The sequence below is a fragment of the Rhinolophus hipposideros genome, assembly GCF_964194185.1.
Source record: "Rhinolophus hipposideros genome assembly, chromosome: 11".
In the NCBI taxonomy this organism is placed as follows: Eukaryota; Metazoa; Chordata; class Mammalia; order Chiroptera; family Rhinolophidae; genus Rhinolophus; species Rhinolophus hipposideros.
The window spans coordinates 67,610,337-67,635,564 of record NC_138057.1 but is presented as its reverse complement, the minus strand read 5'-3'; the positions used below and the strand labels follow the sequence as shown (position 1 = coordinate 67,635,564).

At 46.5% G+C, this 25,228-nt stretch overlaps 1 protein-coding gene across 1 annotated transcript in view; it reads right to left on the bottom strand.

Moving 5' to 3' along the window:
- Positions 1-25,228, bottom strand: part of PAPPA (pappalysin 1) — a gene marked incomplete at its 5' end in the record, with an annotated part of 228,179 nt that overhangs the window by 60,548 nt on the left and 142,403 nt on the right. The window contains 2 exons of the mRNA XM_081066643.1: positions 748-883; positions 1,795-1,908. Coding sequence (XP_080922769.1) covers positions 748-883; positions 1,795-1,908 — 250 coding nt within the window. The remainder of the gene's footprint in view (positions 1-747; positions 884-1,794; positions 1,909-25,228) is intronic.

Sequence of the window (25,228 nt, the reverse complement as noted above, 5' to 3'; positions counted from 1 at the left end):
TGGCATCGTGGTCACCAATGTGCGTAAGAGGAATGTGAGACTCCAAGTGAGGCACTGAGAGGTCGAGAAAATCACTCGCGTTCTCAAGGTGCGTGAGTGGCTGGAATGGGATTCAAACCTTGGCGATCAGTGCTGCAGCTGGGCTCCCCCCTGTGTACCATGGCTCAGGCGGGTATGCAGAGGTGGGGCGGTACATGTGACAGCTCCAGCCCTCGTCTTCCCTCTGTGTCTTATGCTAGGACAGCTGATTCCTCACCTGCCTTCCTGCCTCTGAATCCAACCATTTCTTCTTCCTACAATCTGGAGCTTGTGCTGGACACACAGTTGGCCCTTTGGGGGCATTCATAGGCACCTTTGGCTATAGGGTAAGAGCAGGGGGCTACTATTCTGAAAACCTGGCTACTCTACCCTCTCGCTGGCTATTGCCATGTAACCTGGAGTCTCTCAGGGCTTCTCTTTGGCTCTCAGGTGCTGATACATACAGCGGGAAATGGCCTATGCTCATTCTCCTTCCCAGGGTCTTTTCAGGATCAGATGGCATGCTTGAGGTGAAACGTGTCTGGCAGAAGGGAACTATGAAAGGGAGGCTTTTCTAGTTATACAAACACATCCTGATCGGAAGACAATCAGAATGCCACCAGGAGAACAAGGAGGAATGGGGAAGGAAAGGCTCATCCTCACAGCTGCCCGTGGGCAGATGTGGAAACGGGTACCAAGAGCAAGTCAGCCCCAAGGGGTTATGCTTACCTAGATCGTGGCTCTGATCTTTGGTATCGAGCAGCTGGACACTGATGGTTTCCTGCTTTTGGTCCCCATAATAGGTCCCATCAGTCACCAGGTGGACAATGACAGCTGCAGCAACCATTGGCTGAGAAAAGTATGCCTGAAAAGCACATGACATAAGAGGGTCACTCATGCCCTCTGTCACACGGTGGGGAAGTAACCCCAGGGTGGGGGTTTCAAGGAGAATCTTCTATTTTAGGAATTGGACTACTCATCAGGGGCCTATGACGGAAAAAGGGAGGTAGTGAAACCTCACAGTGAAGAGCACAGGCTCTGAGGTCAGAAACTCTTCTTCCAGTGTTGGCTTTGCTCCTTCCAAGATGCTCCTGTGTGATTCCCCGGTGGCTGTGTTACTCTGGGCCTACATTCCCTCACCTCTAAGTGGTAGATTAAGTAAATACCTACATCACCGGGTTACTGTGAGAGTCAGGAAGATAAGAGGAGTAAAGTGTGTGGCACCTACAAAAACCACACAAAAATGGTACTTATTACTAGGCATCGAAGAAAACAAAGCTGGATAAGACACAGCCCTTGCATTTCTGCAGACTATGGAGTTCAAAGTAGGGCAGTGACGTACAAGTCAAAACTCAGTACAATCCACAATTCTGAGTCAGGAAGATGGGCTCCTAGACAGCTATGTAATATCATGTGACGAGTGCCATCTAACAGATAATCAAACATATACAGGACTAGAGGGGAAAGACAAGTCACTTTGTTCTGTGGGGATCAGTAAAGACTTCAAGGAAGAGAAGACAATTTTAAAAGGCCTTGAACAATGAACGGGACGTTGTGGGAAGACAAAGGTATTCAAACTCTTTGCCAAAACAAGAATGAATGGGGGGTATTTTACAAGCAATAAGGGATTTCATTTCAGAAAGCATCCCACCGCTAAGTGTTTTGTTCCCTATCCTTACAATTAACGCCTTCAGTGGGTAGACAAACCATCTAGGGAAAGGGTCCTCTGTGGGGACCATTGCTAGAGAGTCTAAGGCTCTTAAAGCTTTGGCTTACCCGGAGCCAGAAAGTGGTCTGAGCCAGCTGGGAGTATGGGTAGCTGATGGTGCAAGGATACCAGGCATGCTGGGAAATGCCTTCACTGAGATCAATCACCTTGGTTCGACACACCTGGGAAGAGATAAAGAAACACACATGTTGTAGAGGGTCTCAGAGGTTGAATTAAATTCAAATTGATAAACGATTACGATCCACGTATTATGTTCTTGGCACCGCAGGAAGAAACAGGGATGAAGAGATAAGAGTCTATTCCAGGGGCCCACATTCTGATGTAAAAGAGGAAATCTTCACTGCTATTAAGGAAATAACAGATAAGATGTTTTGGTGGGAGAGGTGACAGACTAATTCTCATGGGGACAAATCCTAGAGGAGTTGACAGTTGAGTTGGGTATGGAAGAACAGGGTAGGAATAAGGGGAAGGGCATTACAGGTAGAGGGCATGGAAGCAGAGGTTCAGAGGAAAACAAAAACCCAGAATGGTTAAGTTGTGATAAGCTGCCTGGTATTAGAGTTTGGGGAAAGTGGCAGAAAACACTGGCTGACGGGTTGGATCTCATAAACTCTTGAATATCAAACAGTGCACTTTAGAACAAATCTGTAAATTGTGCTCAGAGCTATATTAATGACAGAGAAAAATATAAGGTAGTATGAGCATTTGCCGCCCCCCAAAGAAAATCAGCTCCACCACTCCATATATATATGTTTATATATATAATATAAACATACGTGCATATATACACAAACACATACACACACAAATTCATTCTCAGTGATAGATAAACCAAGTGTTTTTCAAAGAAACACAAAGCATGTATAGACAAGTAGAATTCTTCAAATTTGGGGGTTTCTTGTGTATTCAAATGTCATTTCATTCATTGGTTCATTCATTTACTCAAATAATATTCATTGAGTGACGGCTAATTGTCAAGCACTCTGAGACAAGGTGGAGGGTAAGACGTATGCTGAGGATGTCAGAGTGACAATGTGTGCAAATATTCATCAAGTAATCACATATGCATACATAACTGTAAACTGTAGAACAGAAAAGCACTATGATGAAAAAAGATAGGAAAAGCTGAGGTGTTCTTGAGATGGGTCAGAACTTTTGCAGGTCATTCCAAATTAGTGACTTTCCTCTGAGTTCTAGTGTGGCCCTCTCTGAAAACTTCCCTGTGAATTTGGGCCTGTCATTCTACATCTGCAGGTCTCAGTCTACTTATCTGAAAAAGTAAGGCTGACCTAGAGAGAATCAAGGTGTTCAAGGATCAAACACATCCATTCCGGCAACATTTGTCATAGCAAAAGATTGGGAATAGGTTTCATGTTCATCTGTTGGGGAAGGGAATGCATAAAATACGACATATTCACATGATGGGATTCAAGAAACAGAAGAATATTAAGAAAACTGAATGAGACTGCTAAACAGGGATGATACTAATAATATTTAACACCTGTTCAGTACGGGTCCTGGCCAAACAGGAGGGAAGCCCTACTTGTGAGTTCACAGATGTCATCATGTAGAGATTGCAAACACATAATAACACTGAGTGAATTTAAAAGAACACGATGTCAGTGGATAAATACATTATGATGTCATTTATAAAAATCATGCAAAGCAAGGCTATATGCAGAGATTCATATAGATGAGAGTCAAAGAATTAAAAATGGAGTGGAAAACTTATACATCAAATTCACTAATCACAGTCAAGATAAAACCCATTACCGCATTGTAATGTACAATTGCAAGCATCACTGCTTTTTTTTCTTTATCTTTTAAACTTTTTGTTTTGGAGTAATTATTATTTACAGAAAAGTTACAAAGGTAATACTGGGAGTTTCCGAGGCCCTCCGTCCAATTTTCATAATGTTAACATCTTCGTCAATTCACTCTTGGAACCTCAAATAAAGGAAGAAAGTCGCTTAACCAACTTTGGAGAATCATACATGGTAAACTCAAGAGTTCTGCAATGGCGAGCTGGCTTTGGGTGAAGGAGACCTGGGTCAGGTGCGAGCTCCCTGAAAATGTGACGTGCAGTTGCGGACTAGTTATCTCGCCTCTTTGGACCTTGGCTTATCGTTCACATTTGAATGTTACATTGGGTTATAGGATGGGGTCACCTACGGATTCCTACGGTTCCTTGGAGGTGTCAGCCTGAGAAGTCCAAATGTGGGAAAATCTGCTTAGTTTCTGCTCCACTGTTTCAACCAGAGTGTCATCTGAGCGTCATCTGTTTTATATATCGAGCTGCCTGGTAATGTTTCATTTAAGAAAAGAGCTTCACTGTTTTAAAAACATTGAAACGTATTGAAACTCCTTCATTGTCAAAGTTCCCTGCCCCCCCCCCCACCCCATCCTAAGGCATCAGTGGGTCCTGGGAATACAGTATGAGTTTCCTGAATGTCGCAGGTAACTTCTTAAGGAGAGTAAAGTTGCCAAGAATCAACCATGGCATTGGCCAGGAACTAGGTGATGGCTTCAGTTATTCAAAACACTAGAAGCCTAATACCCAGGAGACTATGGGTAAAACACAGTAACTTTAATGGGCTGGAAGACGTTTTCAAGTTTATTTATTTTTCTCAACAACAACTGGGACCGAGCTCAGGCAGATCTGCCAGTGGATTGTGTTACATTTTACAACAGTGCGAGACTTTGCATAAACTATCTATGGCATTTGAAATCCAGGCCAGCAATTCGACATGTATCATTTTGGAATTCTTGCCTCTTGTGTTCTTAGCTGCCTGTCCCCCAGCAGAGTGTGGTGGAGGACATCTCTGGAGGGCGGGAGTGGGGGGCTTATCTCTGCATCTAAAGCACTCACAGTCAGAGAAGTCTCCAAAATGAACAAAGCACTCTTATGGCTTAAATACAACTTCCTCTTATCTCGTCAGCCCTATCAGCACTAGACAGGGCTTTAGAAGAACATACTGCTGTTATTTTACTCTTCTGTTTTCCTGTTTAGTTTTGTGTTTGTTTCAAGCTGGCTGGGATCCTGACCAGGGACAGTCAAAGCAGATCAGAGAGGAACAAACAAATTCAGCTGAACCGTTGCCCAAAGTCCCGGTTGATCTTAAAACCATCTATGTTCCTGGGGAGGTAGGGGAGGCTGCAGGGAACAAACACTCACATACCTCCTGCTTTTACAGACCTTGCATGAATTTGCTCATTCAGCAGTCATTCATTGAGAGCTGAAGGCACACGGGGCTCCAAACCCTGGGCGAAAAAGGCAAATGCCTTGCCCATGGCCCCAAGGTTGGCCACTAAAAATACAAGTGTGATGCCCAGCTGACTAATTCTAAGGCGATGCTCTGTTTTCATCCACCCTCTTTGTTGCACCTTCCAAAAAAGCAAATCCAACTCCATAAGGCATTCCTGAGCAAAGTGGGTTTTACTGAACATTTTGAGGGAGAACAAGAGAATCACATTGCACACTCCAGGCAGACCCCAGCTCTCGCACCATCACCCCAAATTCCTCTTCACTCATCATCTCCTTTTCTCCAGTTTCTTCAGTGTCATTGGTTCCAGTGAGGTTCCCAATTTCTCCCAACTTTCTTCTCCTTCCAATCTGTGCCTCTCTTAAACCTCGTTCAGAACTATTCTGTTCTCCCTTAGACTCCCTACGCTTGTACACACAAATCCTTCTGATGTTGCCAAGGGTCCTGCCCAGCCCCCCAAGCCCAGTGATGTCAAGGGGTTGAATACAGTAAACTTTTTACTTTTTTTGGTATGAACAAGATCTGATGCCTTCCTTCACATCACGCACTGTCTTATGGCACACATCAAAGGAGCTCTAGAAGCATCTGCTACCTCTAGGCTTCAGATTCCCCGAGAGAGAGAAAGGGGAGGTTTCCTACAGCTGAAGCCTATCTTTCTGTCTTGCCCACTTATATGTCCATTGCATCATCAATCGCAATGGCCAAGATATGAAAAACAACCTAAACGTCCATCAACAAATTAGTGGATAAACAAAACGTGGTATATACACACAATGGAATATTATTCTGCCTTACAAAAAGTAAGAAACCCTGCCAGATGAAGCAATATGGATGAACCTGGGGGGACATTATGCTAAGTAAAATAAGGCAGTCACCAAAGGACAAAAACTTCATGATTCCCTTTAGATGAGGTGGCTAAACTAGCCAAATTCATAGAATCAAAGAGTGGAATAGTGGTTTCCATAGGCTGGAGGGAGGGGAAAAGGGAGGTGCTAAGCAATGGGCGTGAAGCTTCAATTAGACAATCTGATTAAATTCTAGAGATCCGTTACACAATATTGTACCGATAATCAACAGGCATTATACACATATAAGCTTGTTACAAAGGTAGATCTCTTAAGCATTTTATAACAATAAAGTGAAATAAAATAAATATGACTTTGAATGACCAAAATATTGGTGTTCACTGAATGAATAAATACACTCATAAATAAATGATCTAGTGAAAGGGAAAAGGGAAATTCATATAATGTTCCCAGGCAAAGAGCAGAGTGGTTGGGCTGGCAAGCCCTCTCACTTAGACCTTGTCAGCGTTGGGGGAGGGAATATCCAGCATCTTCTTGATTGCTTTATGGACAGAGAACTCACTTCCGTTTATAGACGGCCCAATTTACCTTCGGAAAGCTCTTCCCAACAGCCAAGGGGAGATGTCTGGCTACACTGCACTTGCTCCTACTCTTTCCGGGAACTTGAATAGATTCCCTAGTGAGACAATTCCTTTTTCAGTGGTCAAGGGATGTAGGTGTCCTGCACAATATAACACAGCAAGTAAGTGGCCAAATTGTTACGCAAATGCCAACCCTGATGTCCTTTCCTCACCTATGTTCTGCACCCTCTCAATCTACCATGTTTCCCCGAAAATAAGACTGGGTCTTATATGAATTTTTGCTCCAAAAGACGCATCAGGAGTTATGCTCAGGGGATATCATCCTGAAAAAATCATGCTAGGGCTTATTTTCCGCTTAGGTCTTAGTTTCGGGGAAACACAGTACCTTTGTTGGGTAGAACCATCTCCAGTGAGATTTCTGCCTCTTCCCCCAAGAATTCATGGCACAAATCAGCAGACAGGAATTCTGCTGCCCGTGCCTCTCCCTTCTCCAGGAGGTCCAGACCGAGGTCTTTGATGGAAGCCAAACAGGTCACTGCCTCTCACCACCATCTTAGCATCTCTAGGATCCAAGAGGCAAGCAACCATTTTCCTCATTGGCCTTGAGGGGAGCTTCTTATCTTTAGGACAATCCCTTAGACTTCCCATCATCTTCAGATATACCTGTGCTTACTTCAAATACCACCCATAGGAAACCTGGGTAAGTTCTGGCTGTGTCACTTATTAGCTGGACATCGCTCCCACCCTCAATTCCCTCATCTGTGAAATGTGGCAGCTGTACTGAATGACCTCTAAGTGCCCCCAGTGCCCTCTAAGGACACCCACAGCAATAATACTGGGGGCCTCACAATAATACCAAGGGTCTCACGGTCACAATACCATTTAATCTTCACAATTACTCTGTGAGGTTGGACTAATCATCCCATTTTTTCTGATGAGTAAATGAGGCATAGAGGCTTTAAATAACTCCTTCAAGGTCATATATGTAGCTGCGCATGAAAGCCAGAAATTGGAGCTTGATCCCTCTGATTCCATGTTCTGTGTAGTCTATCTCAAAGTACCACGATTTCTGCGTTTCTTGCTCGAAACTTCCACTTTCTCTGATGGAACAGAGGGCACCAATTGCCACAAGCAATTTGCCTCCAATTGTTGCACATGCTCTCCCTGCTCCAAAGGACCCCATCATGAACTTTCCAAAGTGAAAAACTAATCGTATCACCCTGCTACTTATCACTCCCTCCATGGCTGCCCATGGACCACAAGGTAGAAAGTTTCCTAGACAGAGCTGGTCTCAGCCATTCCCTTGGCTTCACCACCAGCTGTTTCTCCTCCACGAGCAGCAAGCAGGTGTCCACATATATATATAGTGGTGCTCCCTTCTCAAACTAGACAACTCTTTCTCCTACATGCTGGGGACTCTGCTACCCTGATGCGTATGGCCGGACTTTTCCCTGCACCCCGCAACACCCCTCCAATGCGTTGGACTGACCTCTTTGTGAAACACTACACATACTTCAAAGCCAGTCTCAAATATCACCCCTCCTCTGAAAGCCTTTACTCACCCCCAAGCAGAATTAATTGCTCTCTCTTATGTCTCCACATAGTTCTTTATATATACCTTGGTTATAGCACTTGTCAAGTTGGATTAGAGTTGTTTAGAGTCCAGTCTTGTCCCTTTAAACTCTGAAGATTTCCAAGGTGAGAACCATGTTTATCTTCAAATAAATCCTAGCAGATTACCCAGCATACAGGACACAATAGGTGCCCAGTGAACAATAACAGCAGCAGCTGCATATAGAGAGTGTCTGTTGTATTCTGGGCACTGTTATAGGACTCTGTATGTACTCAGTCATGCATGAAATACTCATGACAACTCTGTGAGGGTGGTACTATTATACCCATTTTATGGATAAGGGCATTGAGGCCCAGTAATTTGCCTAAGCTCACACAACTAGTTAGTAGTACCAGGATTCCAATCCACGTACAAACTCAGCCACACTCTTCATCCTTGAGGCTAGCTTGAAAATGGCCTGCCTACCTATCTTTCAGGGTTGTTATGGAGGATGGACTGGGGATTTCTCCTTGTTACCTTCTCCTGGGTTCCTGAATAGACACTACTTCAGCAGACTAAAGCAGGCCCTTATAGGTCCGCCCTGGGCAGGGTGATGTGGTCGCCAAAGCTCGGGATGGCCAGCAAGGGACCTGCCTCCTAGGACTGACTCAGTCACCCACTTCCTCTGACATCCATCCTTCCCACTTGTAGAAGGATAAAGCAAGGTGAATCCCCAGAGGGCTTTTCTGTTCCAGCATTCTGCCAGTTTTTGATTTCTAGCCTCTTCCTAGCAACTTCTGCTGCAGAAAACGTTGACTCTGCAATGAAGTGATTATCCTGTTGGCCCCTGAGTGGACTCATGGATCCCATGTCTCCGACACTCTGAGGTGGAGGCTAATTTCACAGCCAGCTTTTCATTCTAAGACAACTGGAGGAATAACACAAAAGTTCACTGCATCCATCCCAGCAATGGGTTTTCCGTTTTGTGTTTTGTTTTCTTTTTCTAGCTTTATTTATTTATTTATTTATTTATTCTTTATTATTCTTTCTTTCTTCATGTGCGTATGGCTGCAAAAGAGCTGAAAGCTCTTCCCCCATAGCTTTGCGCACAATGGATGTTTGAGTTGGGATGGTCCTCAGAGATGTGATTCCAGCCATAGTATCTGATACACAGATGGGAAGAGAGCCCAGTGGGGAGAAGAAAGACAGGCTTGAAGGTACACTGCAAGCTCCTCTGGGATAGGCCAGGATGCATGGTGGTGCCTGGGGTTGCCCAGGCTGACAGAGCAGAGACCTCTGTGGCCCCAGAACTTGGGGATTTTCATGCACTCCACACGCTGCCTGCCAAACATCCAGTTCCCACCTCCAAACCCCCTCCTTTGCCGAAGACTGCTTTCAATTAGAGGAGTTAACGATGTCTTGCTTTCAAAGAGTTTTTTAAATCCAGTTTATCTTCCACCCACACACGATGTACACAAAGGCGAGGAGACGGAGGGAGAACAGGGAGAGCTCAGGTTCGGGTGTTTTCCCACACGGGGGAGATGCCATGAGGTTTCTATTGAATCGCTTTTACAGATTTACATGCCTTTTTGTCAATCACAGGAGGGAGGAAGTGCTTGTCAAACCTTTAGCCCATCCTCTCCAATTTCCTCTTTCGACCCAAAAGGGACTTGGGAACAAGCCTCATAGAGAAAAAGAGGAAAAGGAATAAGGAAGGGGGAGGGTGGGGGCTCAGGCTGACAGTAACAATACACATAAACGCACACGCACACACGTGCATGCACACCAGGCCGTGTTTCCCAATATTTCTACTTAGGCCACACATTTAAACCTCAGCTTTGCAGGACCAATGCCAACTTATTTTTGCAAGAATTACAAGGTTGCAAACAGGGCCCAGTTTCTTGATCTGATGACTGAATGCAGGAGGGAAAGTCTGCTGGAGGTAGCGCATCAGACCCTGGCTGTGAGGGGCCTAGGGAGGCAGGGACACAGAGTGCCCCAGGTAACGTAAAGTCACCGCTGTAAAGCCAGCTTGACTGTTCCTTACAGAACATGTAACTTCCTCCTCAGAGCTCCCATGGAGGAGGGAAAGGGCACCGACTCTCAAAGACAGCTTACCAATAAGGATGCGTCTCGCATATGATGTCATCTGGCCCTCATAATAACCCTGAGAAATAAACAGTTGTGTCCCCACTTTAGAGATAAGGACTCTGAGGTTTTGGAAGGCCTTGGTCACTCCCTCATGGCTTAGGAGTCAAAGCCAAGTGGCCCGACTCAAAGTCCGTTCTCTTCCCACCCCGTGACTGGACTTTCTGGTAACTCTTGGTCATACCCTTTGTGCAATGTGTTTGCCTTGTGGTTTCTTGTCTGTCCATCTGTCTCTGTGCATGAGCTACTAGAACAGGGTTTATGTCTGATTTATCTCTCCTGTTCATTGGTGTCTAGTGCAGGTCACTGGGCAGGGATGAGCGCACATTGCCTGTGTTGAACTGACATGGCTTTTCCAAGGTGGACACATGTGGTCCAGGGAGATGTATCTGACCCAGAAGACCAGGTCTCCATAGGCTGAGCCCAATGTACAGAGATGACAAGTGCTACAGGGTTGGTGCCAGGAGACCCAGAGTTCACGCACGAGTACTAACTAGCAGGCGTTACAGCCAGACCCATCTACTACCCAGGCTCACGTGGACTTGCTATGTAGTAAATATGAGGACGACACCAATAAGTGGCATTCACAGTGATTTCTCATTAGTGTATGCACTCCAGAGCCTGTTCGATTCCATTATTTCATTTCATCCTTAAAGCCATCCTATGAGAAAAGTGTTACCATTACCTCTACTTCCCAGATGAGAAACGGAGGCTGACAGCACAAAGAAGTGAAATGGCCCTTGAGCCCACTGGACCAGTTGAGGGGACGCCTGGCATCAATGCTGCCATTCCCCTATGTCTTGCCCAGGACAGATATCATGGATCAGACAGTGCACACTCTGTAAAACGTGAGTCCATCTCAATAAAAGGCTACCGTGAACCACTCACAATTGGTCAGCATTGGCTCAGGAGAGGAACCAACTTGCAATCCTTGAACTTCACTGTTAGCTCACTGAGGGCAAGAGCGGGGTCTTGTTAGATCTTCAGTATTAAGAGCAGAGGAAGACCTAAGGTACTCACTAAGCAAATATCAGTTGAATAAAAGAATGAACTACCAACAATAAGTGTTACTGATCCTTTACTATATACCAGGCTTTCTAACAAGTGCCCCCCATGCCTTATTTCTATTCATGCATATACAAACACAGGCAACCCACATGTTCCACTCCCACTGGCTGCAGAGCGCCGGGATCCTCTCCCACATGGGTCATCCTTCTCCCCACTCCTAGGCCCACCCTGACCTCTTTCCTATGTGCCTTATTCCAAACTGACCTCCTGAACGTAGAACATTAAAAGGGCAGCTGAGGGTTCAAAGATACGCAACACATACACATGCACACACATACACACTTTCAATTCCCCCCTCCACCCTCCTTTTTACACACTTAATAGCAGTGAGAGAGAGAGAGAGAGAGAGAGAGAGAGAGAGAGAGAGAGAGAGAGAGAGAGAAAGAGAGAGAGAGAGAGAGAAAAATAAAAGCCAGGCTTTCTTTTATCGACCATTAGAAACAATTATCACTTTCCCCAGGTCTCCAGAGCCGTTTTCCCCTTTGATGCCCGCCTTAAAGAGATAGACGTAGGACGAGGAAGGAGTGGATTGCCTTTCTTTCAATTTCAGGATTTATTATTTGGCATAGACAGACAATCAAGCAAACAAGCATTTCCTGTGTATAGGGCCAGTGTGGAAAGCTGAGCGATGCTTCCTTTCCTCCCATCCACAGTTCTAGAAATACCAGCATGATCTCACGGCCTCCACCACGGAGAAACTTCCAGATAAGATAACTTGGCATTGGATGGCCTCCAGCCTCAGGGCTCAGCCCTGGGGTGATGAGCACCTCATAGCTCCTGGGGTCTGTCCCTAACACATTCAGCATCTCACACTCCTTAGGGGTCTAAGGTCCTCCCGGCCTGCACCTCCTCCCCTCTGTCTTCCTGGGGTTTGAGGTGGCCACCCGGGGCCTGCTCAAATGATCATGCAGAACAGACCTACCCAGTCAGGGGGGAAGGAACAAAGGCATCATTCAAGATACTCATTCCGCACATTAACACTTTTTCCAGGTGGGGAAACGAAATTTCTTAAGAGTTTTTCGGAATCTTAGGATTGATTCTTGAGGATTGCTCATTCAATTGCTTAATTCCACAGACAGAGGCTCAGGATTTCTAGGGCACAACAATGGGATGTCCCGACCCTCTTCAAAGGAACTGTTGATGCAAGAGGACTGACAAATCACCCATGGTTGGAAGCAAAGCCAAAGTATTTTCTGTGCCATCATGTCAGCAACTGTGCTCCAAGTGCAAACGCTCACATTCTTGTGAGGTGGGTAGCACCATCCTGACTTCCTCTACAGGGGAAGGGCCTAAGGTTCAGAGAGGTAAGCAGTGTGCCAAAGCCACGTCGGTCAAGGCTGGTCCAGTCTGGCTCAGTCTCCTATTCTACAGATGGGGCCACTGAGGCCCGCGCCATGTAAATTGTGGTCACAATGAGGATGGTGAGGATAGCGCCCAGCTGCTTTCACCTCTGTTTAGCTCCACCTTCAAGTCATTGGGAAGGGGATGGGGTGTCACATTACAATTCCAGACAGAGAAACTGAGGCCAAGGGAGGGGAAGAAAAAAATCACCATAGCAGTGGTAGCAATAACTAAAATAATGACACCGGTCACCCATTGACATTGGATGAAATGTGAGTTCTCACAACTCTACCCTATGAGGTCAGCAGCCTCTCCCCATCTTACAGACAGACAGTAGGGCCAGCCAGTGGGCATCACCGAAACCCAGACGCCTCGTTTGAGGAAGCCCTAGGCAGGGGGCTGGGGCTCCTCCAGCTAGTAAATCCTCTAACAAGGGAGAGTGATTAGTGTCGGATGTGGCAGTAGGCTTTTGTGCTGCTGACAACCCCTCCCTTGGAAGGCCTGGCCCGGCTCATTTCACATGGGCCCTCCGCAGGCCTGCTCCAGTGTCTGTAATTATGCCATTCACTAGGCACCCAGGCCCGCCTCTGAACTCCTGACCCAGCAGTGAAAGACTCGGGATCTCATTACTAATCTCTTAAGCCACCTAGTCCTCCCAAATACACCCATTTAAGTTGGAGGCCAAGGCTTTGGGGGTGGGAGCCGGGGAGAGGGAAAACCCAGTGCAGGGACTTCTCATGACACGGCCATGTTCCCTTTCTGGGGCCTGTGGCCCCATCCAGAGGGCAGCTGGCCTGGCTCTCTGGTTTAGCTGAGGGCAGGACTTGCCGAGGGCCGGCTGCTCTGCTTAGAAACCAGGAGGCCTTTGGAGGGGAGGGCATGTGGGCCCACCTGTTTGTAATTTCAGGGGTGCCGGTAAGGGATGAGGCCTGTGTTTGTTTTAATTATTATTATTGTTGTTGAAAAGGGAGGGGAAAAAATGAGCAGAAACTGCTAACATCTGGAGGCTGCTGTCCAGCTTACGTAATCTCCTGTAGCAGAGGAGGGACACGGGATCTCCAGCCAGATGGTCCGTGGGTGACTTCACGGCACATGTGCCTTCTCCAGCCATGAGATGCTGATGGGCGTAGGAGAGTGGGTTGTGGGACCCTCTTGAAACTCTTAAGGGGTAAGAGGCAGAGGTCTCGGGACTCCCAGAGATTTCAGTGTTTTGTTTCTTTTTTCAGAAGACTCAGATGTCTTTTCCAGCCAAAGCTCAAACGTTTCTCTTGCATTTCTCTCTCATTCATTCATCAAGTCATGCATTCATTCATTCAGTATACACCTACATCGCATTTATTATATGTTAGTTTCTTTGTTCCCCATGGTCTACATGAGAAAATGGATCCCAGAGGGGGGGAAAGGCAATAAAGGTAAAATCCATTCTCCTGAAGAGTTCTCAAACCCATAAAGGGGTTGGGTGGAGAGTAAGAGATTATGCTAGCAAACACAGTCATAGAACAACGGGGTAGGTTCTGTGTTCGAGGTACACGCAGGCTGAGGGAGGAGCATGGAGGAGGATATTGCCTAGGCAATCTATGTGTGAGGAGCAGGTCTGAAATGCGAAGGCTTAATGTCACGTGGGCTCTGGAGAGCAGGGGCTGGAGGAAAGAAAAAAATAAAAGGCACGAGAAGGGGAGAAACTGGGCCACAGCTGAGCCATGACAAACCTAGTTTCCCAGATGATGTCAATAGCAGAAGCATGAAGGATAAAGTTCGAAACGCGAAATCTTGCTGCAAACAGATTTCTGAGCAGATTGTTTTTTAAAAACACATCGCTAACTTTCTGGGTTTCCAAATCTCTCTGTTTTTAAACATTTATACTGAAAGCAATTAATGAAATTTCACAAATTCTAGATCAGGACATAAAAGCTGTGTACACTGTGGATCAGATCAAAAGGGCGCTGCTAGCTTCAACCAAAACATTCTCTCAACTCTAGATCAGAACACAGAGCTACAGCCAGTATGAGATGGAAATCCTGAGGCATTGCCAGCTCCAGATATGAATCCTGAAGCATCACGGTTTTTATTTCAGAGCCCAGAGGCATTGCCGGTTCTAGGGAAGTATGTTGAACACTGAAATACTTCCAGTTCTAGACTAAAATGTTGATACCATGATTCTAGAACAGGACCAGGCAATGCTGTCTGCTCTGAATCCAGCACCCCACAGCTGCCTGAGTACAGAATCACATATAAAAAAGACCCAGCACACAAATCCAGTTCGTTTGAACCCCAAAGACTGGTCTACTGGCTCTAGAATAGAATTGGGAAACACAGCCAACTCTGGAGCAAAGTACTAAAACATGGAAATCTCAACCACTCAGCTCAGACCTCGTCTTGGCCTTTCTCGGGGAGCCCTGAGATGTTTATGGGTTAATCAGGAAGCGGTGACCACATCCAAGCTTTGCGCCTGGTCACCGAAACCCTTGGTTGGGAATCGTTGAGCAGTGGGTAATGGCATTCTCGACTTCACTGGCCTATTGAAGAAAGGTCAGAGGAGTGATTTTTCACTTAAAAACATCTCTGTGTTAAAAGAACAAGACTTTCTCAAGTTCATAAAACTAGGAACTTCCAGGCTTTCTTTTTTTTCCCCTCCCTTCTCCTGCTCTGCCTTTCTCCAGCTTTCCTAATTCAGATCCGTGCATTCCAAGTTGTGTCCAAGATGAAGGATGCGTTGCATGACCTGCAGGGAACTCCACTCACTCTCAGATGATGATGCAGTGTGCACTTCCCTGGGTATAGCCGCAGGTCTCAGGGTCTCTGATCCGCGCCTTCAACCTGAGTGAGCCACGGCTGAAAACCACGGAGTGACCGCCTTTCTCCTCTTTGCTTTTGAAGAGCAGCTGGTGCTCTTGCCAAAGCAGCATCCACCTTGATTTCTTCTAGGAAGAGGCTCCAAAATGTGCAATGCACTGATATATGCAAGGGACAAGAGGACACAGATTGCTTCTGCTTTTAACAGTATCCTGCTGACCTTGCAGCTCAAACAAGGACTCTCATTCTTAAGGACAAGGGGGATATTTCTCTTTGGCCTGGCTCCCCGCCCCCCCCCAGAAAAAAAAGTCAGAAGTAGAGGTTGTGATCGTGATATGCAAAGTGGGGGATTTGCCCCCCAAATGTTCAATCCACACTGCTGACTTACATGTCCACCACCTCAGCAGCAGATTCCTGAGAAGGACAGAGACTGTCCAGAGTGATGCTTTCCCCCAGTGGCGCCCTTGGCCAAGGCAGCCCATATCTGCACAAAAGAAGGGTGTTTAAGCAGCTGTTCTGAGATGAGGTCCCTGGGAACAACTGCAGCAAGATCTGAATCTGCAATATGGACCCTTCAACAATCACCTGCCACCTTCCTGAATCTTCCTTGGAGCAGTGGAAGCCACATACATTTAATTACAGTCAAAGGGATGTGGGCTGCAATCTCAGCGGCTGCCAGTTACTGACAGCATGACCTTGCACCCTTCAGGAAGCCTAGATTCCTCCATTGCAAATGAGGGGATGGTACCTACTTTGGAGGGCTGATAGCAAGATTAAAACTATGCTGAGACACACCAGAAACACACAATTAACATTTCCCTCCTTCCTTCCTCCCTCCTTCTTTCTTCCTGGCTCCAGAGGAAGGCAGTCATGGGTTCAAATTCTAGATTTCCTAGCCCCACCCCTGGGACAGCTGTAAAAACTTGGATAAGTTACTTAACCTTTGTGACTCTCAATTGATTCCTCTGTAAACCACTGAAAGTTAGTCGCTGCCTTATAGGGTGGCTAGCAGGTGTAAATGTGCTAAAACAGTGTGAAACTCTGGGGAGAGCTGTGATGTAATGACTTTGATAGGCTGGCCATTCCATGGCTCTTTATTGTCAACTCTTGTGATTGCAGTCATTTTGTCATGTATTATTGTTTAGTCATTGCTTTACCTCTCTCCCTAAATTCTGTATTCCTCTTCTCCCTCCACCTCTCCTTCCTCCCCTTCTTGCTTTCCCTTGCTTTTTATACCCTCCTTGGCTGGGCTTCTCTTTGGGAGACCTCTCTGAAGGTGAACCACACTCTCAAGCCAGAAAGACAGCCCTTTAGGTTCCCAGCAATCTCTGTAGGAATCTAGTCACAGGGACACCACCCAGACCCTAATCATTCCCAGAATAATAAGAGGCAAAGGGGTAAAACCTTTATTCAACTTCCAGAAGTTGTTTCCTACTTTTTGTGCAAAGCTGCTAACAGAGCAAAGTGCAGATTTAGTCATAAATATTTCTCACATGCCTATTATGTGCCAGACTCGGTTCTTGATCCTGAAACACATACGGCAGTGAACACGGGAAAACAACAAAACGCCGTCCTTGTGCAGCTACCATTCCGGAGCGGTAGACGGCCATGGAGGCAGAGAGGAGCAAAAAGAATTCGAGGCTGGGGCTCAGGATGGGCTTTCAGGACCTCTCCTCCCGACTCACACGTGGCAGCTGCCTCAGTTGTAATTTTGGGGAAGAAAAAGGGGCCTTAAGAAGGCCCTACTCAAGCTGGCCACCTATTGTGAATTAACAAGGGAACGTATCCTGTCCACATAAGGGAATCACTTAGAAACGCTGATTTGTATATTTAAGCCAATCATAAAGGAGAAAACACTCAGCAGATATTATTTACAACACCATCACCCAGCGAATCCATAAACATTCTCTGAGTATCCTGAAGGTAGCCAACCCTGGGCTAGGCACTGGAAATACCTACAGGGATAAGATGGAGCCCTAATCCTTAGCTGTCCCAAGCCATTTGGTATGGAAAGCCATGGACACAGGCAAATGCAAACTCAAAGGCAGCTTGTGCTCAGGGCCACTGGATGATTCCAGAAGGGCTATGACATATCAGAAGAGTGAGGGCTGCATACGGGGTGCGGTGGTCAGAGGAGGCCACAGGAAAGAGGTGCCATTTCAGCTGCACTTTGAAGGAGAGTTAAGCCTTAAAGAAGTGGAGAGGTGAATGATGGGTCTTCCAAGCAGGAGAAATGGGAGCCCCAAGGCATGTCTGGGGATTGCACGTCAGCCCATTCTGCCAGGAACGCACCCATAAGGCAAGGGACTGTGGAGAACAGCTGGTGCAGCTCATAGCAGGCCCTGCCTGCGAAGGCTATTGGACTGCGTAGGCCATGGGGGACAATACAGAAAGCTTCACAGACAAGAGCTCACTGACAACAGTATTCATTGTGAATTATGGAAAAGAGATTCCAAAGGCAAAACTTCTCCATTGAACATCTGTACAGACTTACAGAGATGCAAGGCATCGTATCACAGAGTAATGTGTCATATCTCATTCTCAGAAAGAGAGACAAATTGTTTAAAACTTTAGTTGGGAGAGGTAGAAAGGGCATGGGCTGTGGGGCTGACACAAATGGAGTTACTCTTGTTCCACCACTTGGAGTAAGGGACCCTGTGTGAAACTTGGTGTCCTCATCTGTGAAATGGGAACACAACTCCTACTACACAGGTTGGTTATAAAGATTTGATGAAACAACTAAGCTGCATGAAGTTAGGTACCAGTTCCTCTCTATCAAGCCCTGTTCCAAGTGCTTCGCGGAACCCTCACAATGACCACTTAAATGTCCTAGTTTACAGGTAAGGAGACTGAGGCCCAGGGAGCCTCAGTAACTTGCCTGAGATCTCACTGGAGGAGGCAGCACTGGGATATGACATCTTCTCGGTCAACTCTGTCCAACAGGAAGCCACCACCCCCATGTGGCTATTTACATTTAAATTCATTAGAATTCAAAGTTCAGTTCCTTAGTTTCAAGAGCCACATTGAAAGGGTTCAATGGAAGAGGTGGCTAGAGGTTATCCTATGGGGCAGGGCAGATACAGAACATCAGCGGTCACCGAAAGTTCTATTGAACAGCTGATGTGGAGCCTGGGCTCTTCCCATTGCCACAATTCTACCTTCTCTGGAACATTAAACTCTCGCCCATAGCTCCCTGAGGCGTGTTTGGTTAGCTCCTTCCTTGCACCTCACAGAATTGATACTCTCTCCCTGGACCCTTGCCCCAGGCAGCTCCAGTGCAGACCTGGGCATGGCTCAGGTAACATACTCATTCCTGAAGGCGCAGGTGTGGGGGAGACCTGCCAGCAGACCAGGTCTCCCCCACGCCTGTGCCTCCGACCCAGGATGGAGAGAAATGCAGACACCGGCTAAACATCCCCTTCCACTAGCTGCACAGACGGGTCCAGTTTGGGAAGGGGTCCCAGGGTGGGCAGGAGCCCAGGGAAGTCTTTGTTGAACCGCCCTGGCAAGAAGCATGTCTCTCAGCAGGGGTCCCTCTCACATGCCTGTCTGAGTCCATCTCTCCCTGGAAAAGGAAAATGCACAAATATATCCAGGACCTCCTGGCACTTGGATCTCTCTGAAGAATTTGGAGAGTTTTAAGAAACCCATAGTTGGGGTGGAAGAGAGGGTAGAAAGCCCTTTATGGTCTGGTTCTATAGATAACACACCCAGGCTAATTCAAAAGTTAAGAAAGGGGGACGGAGAATGGGGGTAGGGGGCTTGAAAAGCAAATACAAACAAAAACAAAAACAAAATTCCGCGTATAGCCAAACCCCAACTCCCCTCGGAACCCCATCCTTTTGGGCCTGGCTTGAGAAAGTTTACTTTCAGACTTAGAGAAATGAGCATGTGGTTTTGGGGACAGAATTCAATGCCATGGAAGCAGCCGGCTCAGCAAGCTCCACGGGCTCTTGCTTCCTAAGTCCCTTACAGCCTCGGAGAGTGAATACTGTTTACATTTTTCACATGTTTCCTGGGTACAGAACATGAAACTAAATTACATAGCAAAAGCCATGCTGGCTACACGCCGGTGCCCCAACTTAAAACAACAATCATTTTTAAAAAGAAAATGAAAGATGAGAATGGAGCACGGTCTTCAGGGAGCCTGGGTGAATGGCAAGGATGGGAGAAGGGGTCTGGTCCTGCATCTCAGAGAAGAGAAAGGAGACGGGGAGAAGAAAGACAATGAGATGAGAGTGGGTCAGGCTTGGAGAAGAGGGAAGACAAGAGCCCAGGAATTCTTCCTAGAGGGGCCGTGGAGTGGGTTGGCAGGGCCGTGTCTGCTCTCTGTGGAGAACTCGTGGAAGCAGCCCCAAACCACAAAGCTTTACTTGTTCTTGGGCTGCAAGTCAGGACTCCACTGGCAAGCAGGAAATGAAGACTCGCTCTTCAAACCAGCCTTCCCTGCTCCACGTGGCACCTTTCCTGCTCCGTGAATACATTTTTCCTGCATGACTACAAATGCGAGGCCCAGCCTTTGACTCAGCCTCACGCTACCCCCTCAATGCACATCCCTCGAAGGGTCACTCCGTTCGTCCGCGTGTGACAGCTGTTGCCCAACATTTGTCTTTTCTTATTAGAAGTACCTATCTCCATGTTCCCTTTCCTCCATGGACACACAGACTGCTGGAGGGCAGTGCTGGAATTATTCATCTCAGCCCGAACCCACTGCTGGAAGTGATCCTGTTGGACGTAGTCTGCTCACAATAAGATTATATTGATTGTGAATCCAAATGTCAAAATCACTTTGTAACAGATAGGGGATTGAGAGGTCGAGGGAAGTTGTTTAAGTCAAATCTTAATTAAGTGAAATAAAACCAAGGGACTCTCAAAGTCTCGCTCTGCTTAGATTTCTATGGCCCGAAGAGTATTCCTTTAAAAAATAATAAAACTAAAAACCAAACAACAACAAAAAAACCCTCAATTGTTTCTAACTGGATCCCTCAGTTGCTAAAACTTCATACTCCACAAAAAGCATTTCCTTAAAATATTTTCAGTTGCTATCAGAAGGAAAATGACATTTCTGACTCAGTTGTCCCATCCTTGACAAGCACCTGCCATAATAGATGTCACTACTCCTATTTTATAGATAAGAAATTGGACACAGACAAAGACAACTGGCTTTCCCAAAGTGACAAGAGCTAGTAAGGTAAGTGGTAGACCATAGAACTGGAAATTAGGTTGATCTGATCGTAAATCTTTTTTTTTTTATTTTTTCTCTTTAAAACCCTCCTCACTCCAAGTTTCCAAGGCCAGTCATTGTGCCTGGCATTTCATAGACATTAAAGGGTGAATGAACGAATGAATGAATGAGGGAGGGAATGAGAGGGTTGCGAGGAGGGTCTGATCGACTCCTTTGCTGGGATCCTGAAAAAGTCCATAAATTTAAAGTCGTTCCCAGCCCAAGGTTCCATGAAAAGTTCAGGTGATTATAGCCACAAGCTCGGGGGCGTGGGGTGGGGAGAGAAGTCCTTTCTGATGCAGGCATCATTTTATACTCTTCTGGAGAAATTTTTGTGGACCATGGGACTTTCTGTTCTGTCTCCTTAGATGACTCGCACATGTGTTCTTAAAAAAATTTTCAGAAACCACCAGGAGAAAGCAGATCCCTTGGGTATTTGGGAAAACTGCTTGGAATCTTCTCTGACGTTTCAGTGTTCCCTTCCCCTCTCCTCTTTCCTCCACCATGGGCAGATGCTGTCCCATTTCACCAGTGAGAAGAGCTGCATGCTTCGGCAAAGATACATGTGGGGAAGGGACAGTCCTTAGGAGTGACCTCAGCACTGGGCGTTGAGTCCCAAGATTCTTCTCTCTCCCCTTTGCAAATAATATCATCTAACTAGCATCACAGAATTGCTTGTCCATGCCAAATTTCTGAGTGAGGAGATTTCAGTGCAATACCAGTAGTGTGGAAGAAGAAAAGAAAATAGAAGAAAGAGCACCACAGGTGAGGTGGTTCATCTCCCTGAGACTCAGTTTCTTCATTATGAGAGAGGAGAAGTAAAATATCTCAGTTCCATGATGTGCTTCAAATCCCGAGTACGGGTCTAGCATACAGGAGGTATTCCACAGATGTCACACCTCGTCCTCAAATGGACAGCAGGTCCTATTAGCCTCTCGCTTAAAAGCTCTGAGAAGCACCCCCTCACACTCAGGATAAAGTCTAAATTTCAAGCATCTGGAGGACGTCCCCGTATACCTTCCTAGCTCATCTCTCTTGACTCCCCCCTTATTTCCTATTAGCCTTTTGTTTGGATCTCTGGCTGGCTGTCTTTCCCTCCATCTCTCTCTCTGTCTCTCTGACTGTTCTTCCATGCACACTCCTCTGCTATCCCCCAGCTTATCCTCTTAGCTGCAGCTTAGCAACCACTCTGACCCTCCTCTAGGCCCTCCTGTCTCAGCAGTTCTGACACTGCATTGCAAGTACCTGTGGAAAGATTGCTTACCCTTGTGTCCAGAGAGCACGGTGGGTATCTGCTCCCTTCCTCTAAACACAAGGATGAAAAAGATTCACATAAATGGGCCTGCCCTCCTGGCTCACAGTTAGCCGCCATCAAGCAGTGCACACACCTTGCGACTCTCTGACTGACCTGTCCAGGTTTCCCGTGTAGAGCACACGGCTTGTGACAAAGCTGTTGACTGAGTCAAGTTGCCTCTTCCTTTTACAATTGTCCCATGTGTGTTTTTCTTCCTTTTCCTTGTATAACCCATACATCCAACATCTAAGCATTTTGTGTTTTTTTTTACACTCCAGGATTGACAACTGAAAACATTTCCTATGTTTTTCCCATACTTCCATACTCACATTTTAAATGACTTTCTGGAGACTCAGGCAATGCCTAACCTTAAAAAACAGAGTGGCTCTATATAGGTGGAGAGTTAGGCAGCATGGTAGAAACAATGCGGAAACACTTGGGAGGACGCTCCTGCTTTCCTGGTGTTCCTCGAACACATACCACAGATGAAAAGATGCAGGAGACATCAGCTCCCCAGCTAATTCTCCTGGGTCCGTCACTGAAGCAGCCGTGAGCTGCCTCGTCCTGTCCCTGGGCCCTACTGTGTACAGCGGCCTGCATCGTGGTTCTGTCCCCTCCCCTGGTGAGCCCCAGAACTAGTCACTGGCCTCTCTGAGCCTCATTGTCCTAATCTGTAAAGTGAGAACTGTGATTCCTCTTTCTGGAGCAGATTTGGTAGGATTAAAAAAAAAAAAAATGGATGCAGAGCCTGGGGAAACTTGGTAAATGTTATTTTTATAATTTGTCCAGAACCTTCTGAAAGGAGGCAAAGGACTTTTCCATCCCTACACGCTGGCTCTCACCCCTGCTGGCTGAGTAAGCTGATAGCAGTGCGGTTTCTTCCTGAGGGAGACACCCTCTGAATCTCACACTCTTGGGTCTTGGCTGTGATTTCTAGTTGGACACACCCCTCTGATGAAACGGTGAGCTCTTTGAGGGCAGCAAAAAGGGCCAGAGCTTCTCTTGAGTTTCTCAAAATGCCTGGCACAGCCCTGAGTATGCAGGAAACATTTGCTAACACAACTGTGTTTAACTCAAACAAATGCTGACTGAGCTTCTGTGCTGTGTGGGGTCCCTGTACCAGCTCCGGGTTGAGGGTGTGGAGGGGAAGCGGACATGAATGAAAGAGGTAATTAACATTTGTGCTACCCAATAGGTGGGAAAAAAAAAACGAAAAAAATGTGCTAAGATTTCTCCCTGCATTCACTCCCTTATTTGCCACCAGGTAGATGCTATCATTCCCTTTTTCCAGAGGAAGAAACTGAGGTTCCCAGAAGGGTCATTTGGGAGAGCAAAGCCACATCTGCATGGTTCCCATTTCACCCCATTAACACCTGTGTTCTCTCCCTACTCACATGCCTCAGTGCAGGATATAAATATATTTCTGTTTGCGCAAATGAAGCAATACACAAATTACTGTAACACAAGACAAATTACGATTTGCCTTTTAATAGAGGCACCAAGTATGATGGGCAGGCCAAGGAACTCCTTGCAACTCCTCGTGAAGCGGCCAAGGACTGACCTACCAATAACGGATTGATGGAATATAAAGTCAGAGACTCGGTCACAAAGAAAGCAGCGATGCCTCCATCTGAGTGCAGGAGTCTGCCGTCCAGCCACCAGCACTGCTGACCACCTCAGGACTCAGGACAGACAGCTACCTGTATCACAAGGCACTCCATCCTACTGTGGATAGTTCTCATTCTTAGAAAGGTTTTCTTTATTTTGGCCCTGAAACTACTGCCCTGGAAATGCTTAGTCTAAGTTTTACCCACAAAGGATTAACCACATAAATTGGCTGGTTGACGGAAGGTCCATAATTCCTGGGAGAGCACTGCATATTCCTCTGATGGTCTTAGTGTTTCTATTTCTTCCTTAGGCCACTGCAGGAGAGAGATGCCTGCTTGGATAAGAGGAAATGGACTTTGGTAGAAATGCTGGGGGTGGGGGCGGGATGGAGGAATATCTGCATCTCATTTTGGCAGCCTTCAGTGTAAAGCATTGGGGAAATGCAAAACATGGAGACAAAACAAGAACAAGAGGAGATCTTTTCAGGCACTTAAACCAAATCATTTCTGGGGTTCCCAGAAGGGAGAGAACTTGATTCTGCCAGTTCATTTCCATTTTTGTTCTGTCTCAGGGACTTCTTGAATTCCAGCTGGGCCCGGAAGGTGCACGGCCAAACTATCCAAAGAATGTCTCTTATTATAAGATGTTCAGCCCATTTGCACAACCAGGAAGCTTTGATACTTCTGATAATATTTGGATATAACACTCCATGTTCAGGGTGGAGTAACTCAGCCCTAACCAAATTTGGAAATCTTGCTTAAGGAGCATGGAGGAGAGAGACTGGAAACTATTAGAAGCGGAGAGTTTATATGAGATCGAAAATGAAATTTCAATCAATTTTCTAGGCTCCTCCAGCACACTGCAACACGACGAGTGTTTCTTCCTCGCAGCAGTGACCGTGAGAACCTGCCAGCTGACTCTGACGGGGCTGCTCCTCTTGATACAATGCTCACGCCTACATCTTGCTCACTGGCCAGGTCAGAGTGGGGTCTTTCACTTCTTTGGTGTCTTCCCCAGACTCTAGCACAGAGCTAGGCATATAACAGCAACAGACACCGACATGTATCAAGTTTACAGCATCAGGAAAAGACAGAAGGGGACCAAACTGGTTTGCAAAGGGGAAATGGAAACAGCTGTAGTCATTTCATCACTGCCCAAGTTCGCGGATTTCCAAGTGCCCACCAGGGGACCGGAAACAGGCCCACCTAGACAGGGAATGGGCGCAATCTAAACTCAAAGGCATGGCAGTGATCAAGAGTCTGCTATAGGAGAATTTAAATACCTCAGGGAGTCTGTATAGTGACACCAACACTAAGATCTAGCCACCGATGTTTCTTTCTGCGTGATTCCCGTGATATTTTTCAGGAATTCATTTACTTCCAACTTACGGACCTGACCACGTATTCCCAATCGCCCACTGGCATCTTCCATGAGATCCTTCCAATCCTAGATTCTCCACTTAGGGGCTGTGTGACTTTCGGGAAGCCACTCCACCTCTCAGTTTCTCCAAGGTGGGTAATGATTCTTACCTTGAAGAATGACCATGAGACATACATGAGCACCTGGTACGGTGGCTCCGGGCCTGGAGAACCACTGGTTCTCTCCTCCACTCCCCTCCATCTGCTTTGGTTCCCACTCTCTGCACTCATGCACCTACACGGCCTGTTCCTGTAGGAACATTCATGTATGTTGACGTGTGTGTGTGTGTATAAAAGAGACAGAGACAGAAAGAGAGAGGGAGAGGAAGGAGGAGAGTATAATTATATAGGGGGAAGGTGCTTTGCAAGCCATCAACCTCTTCAC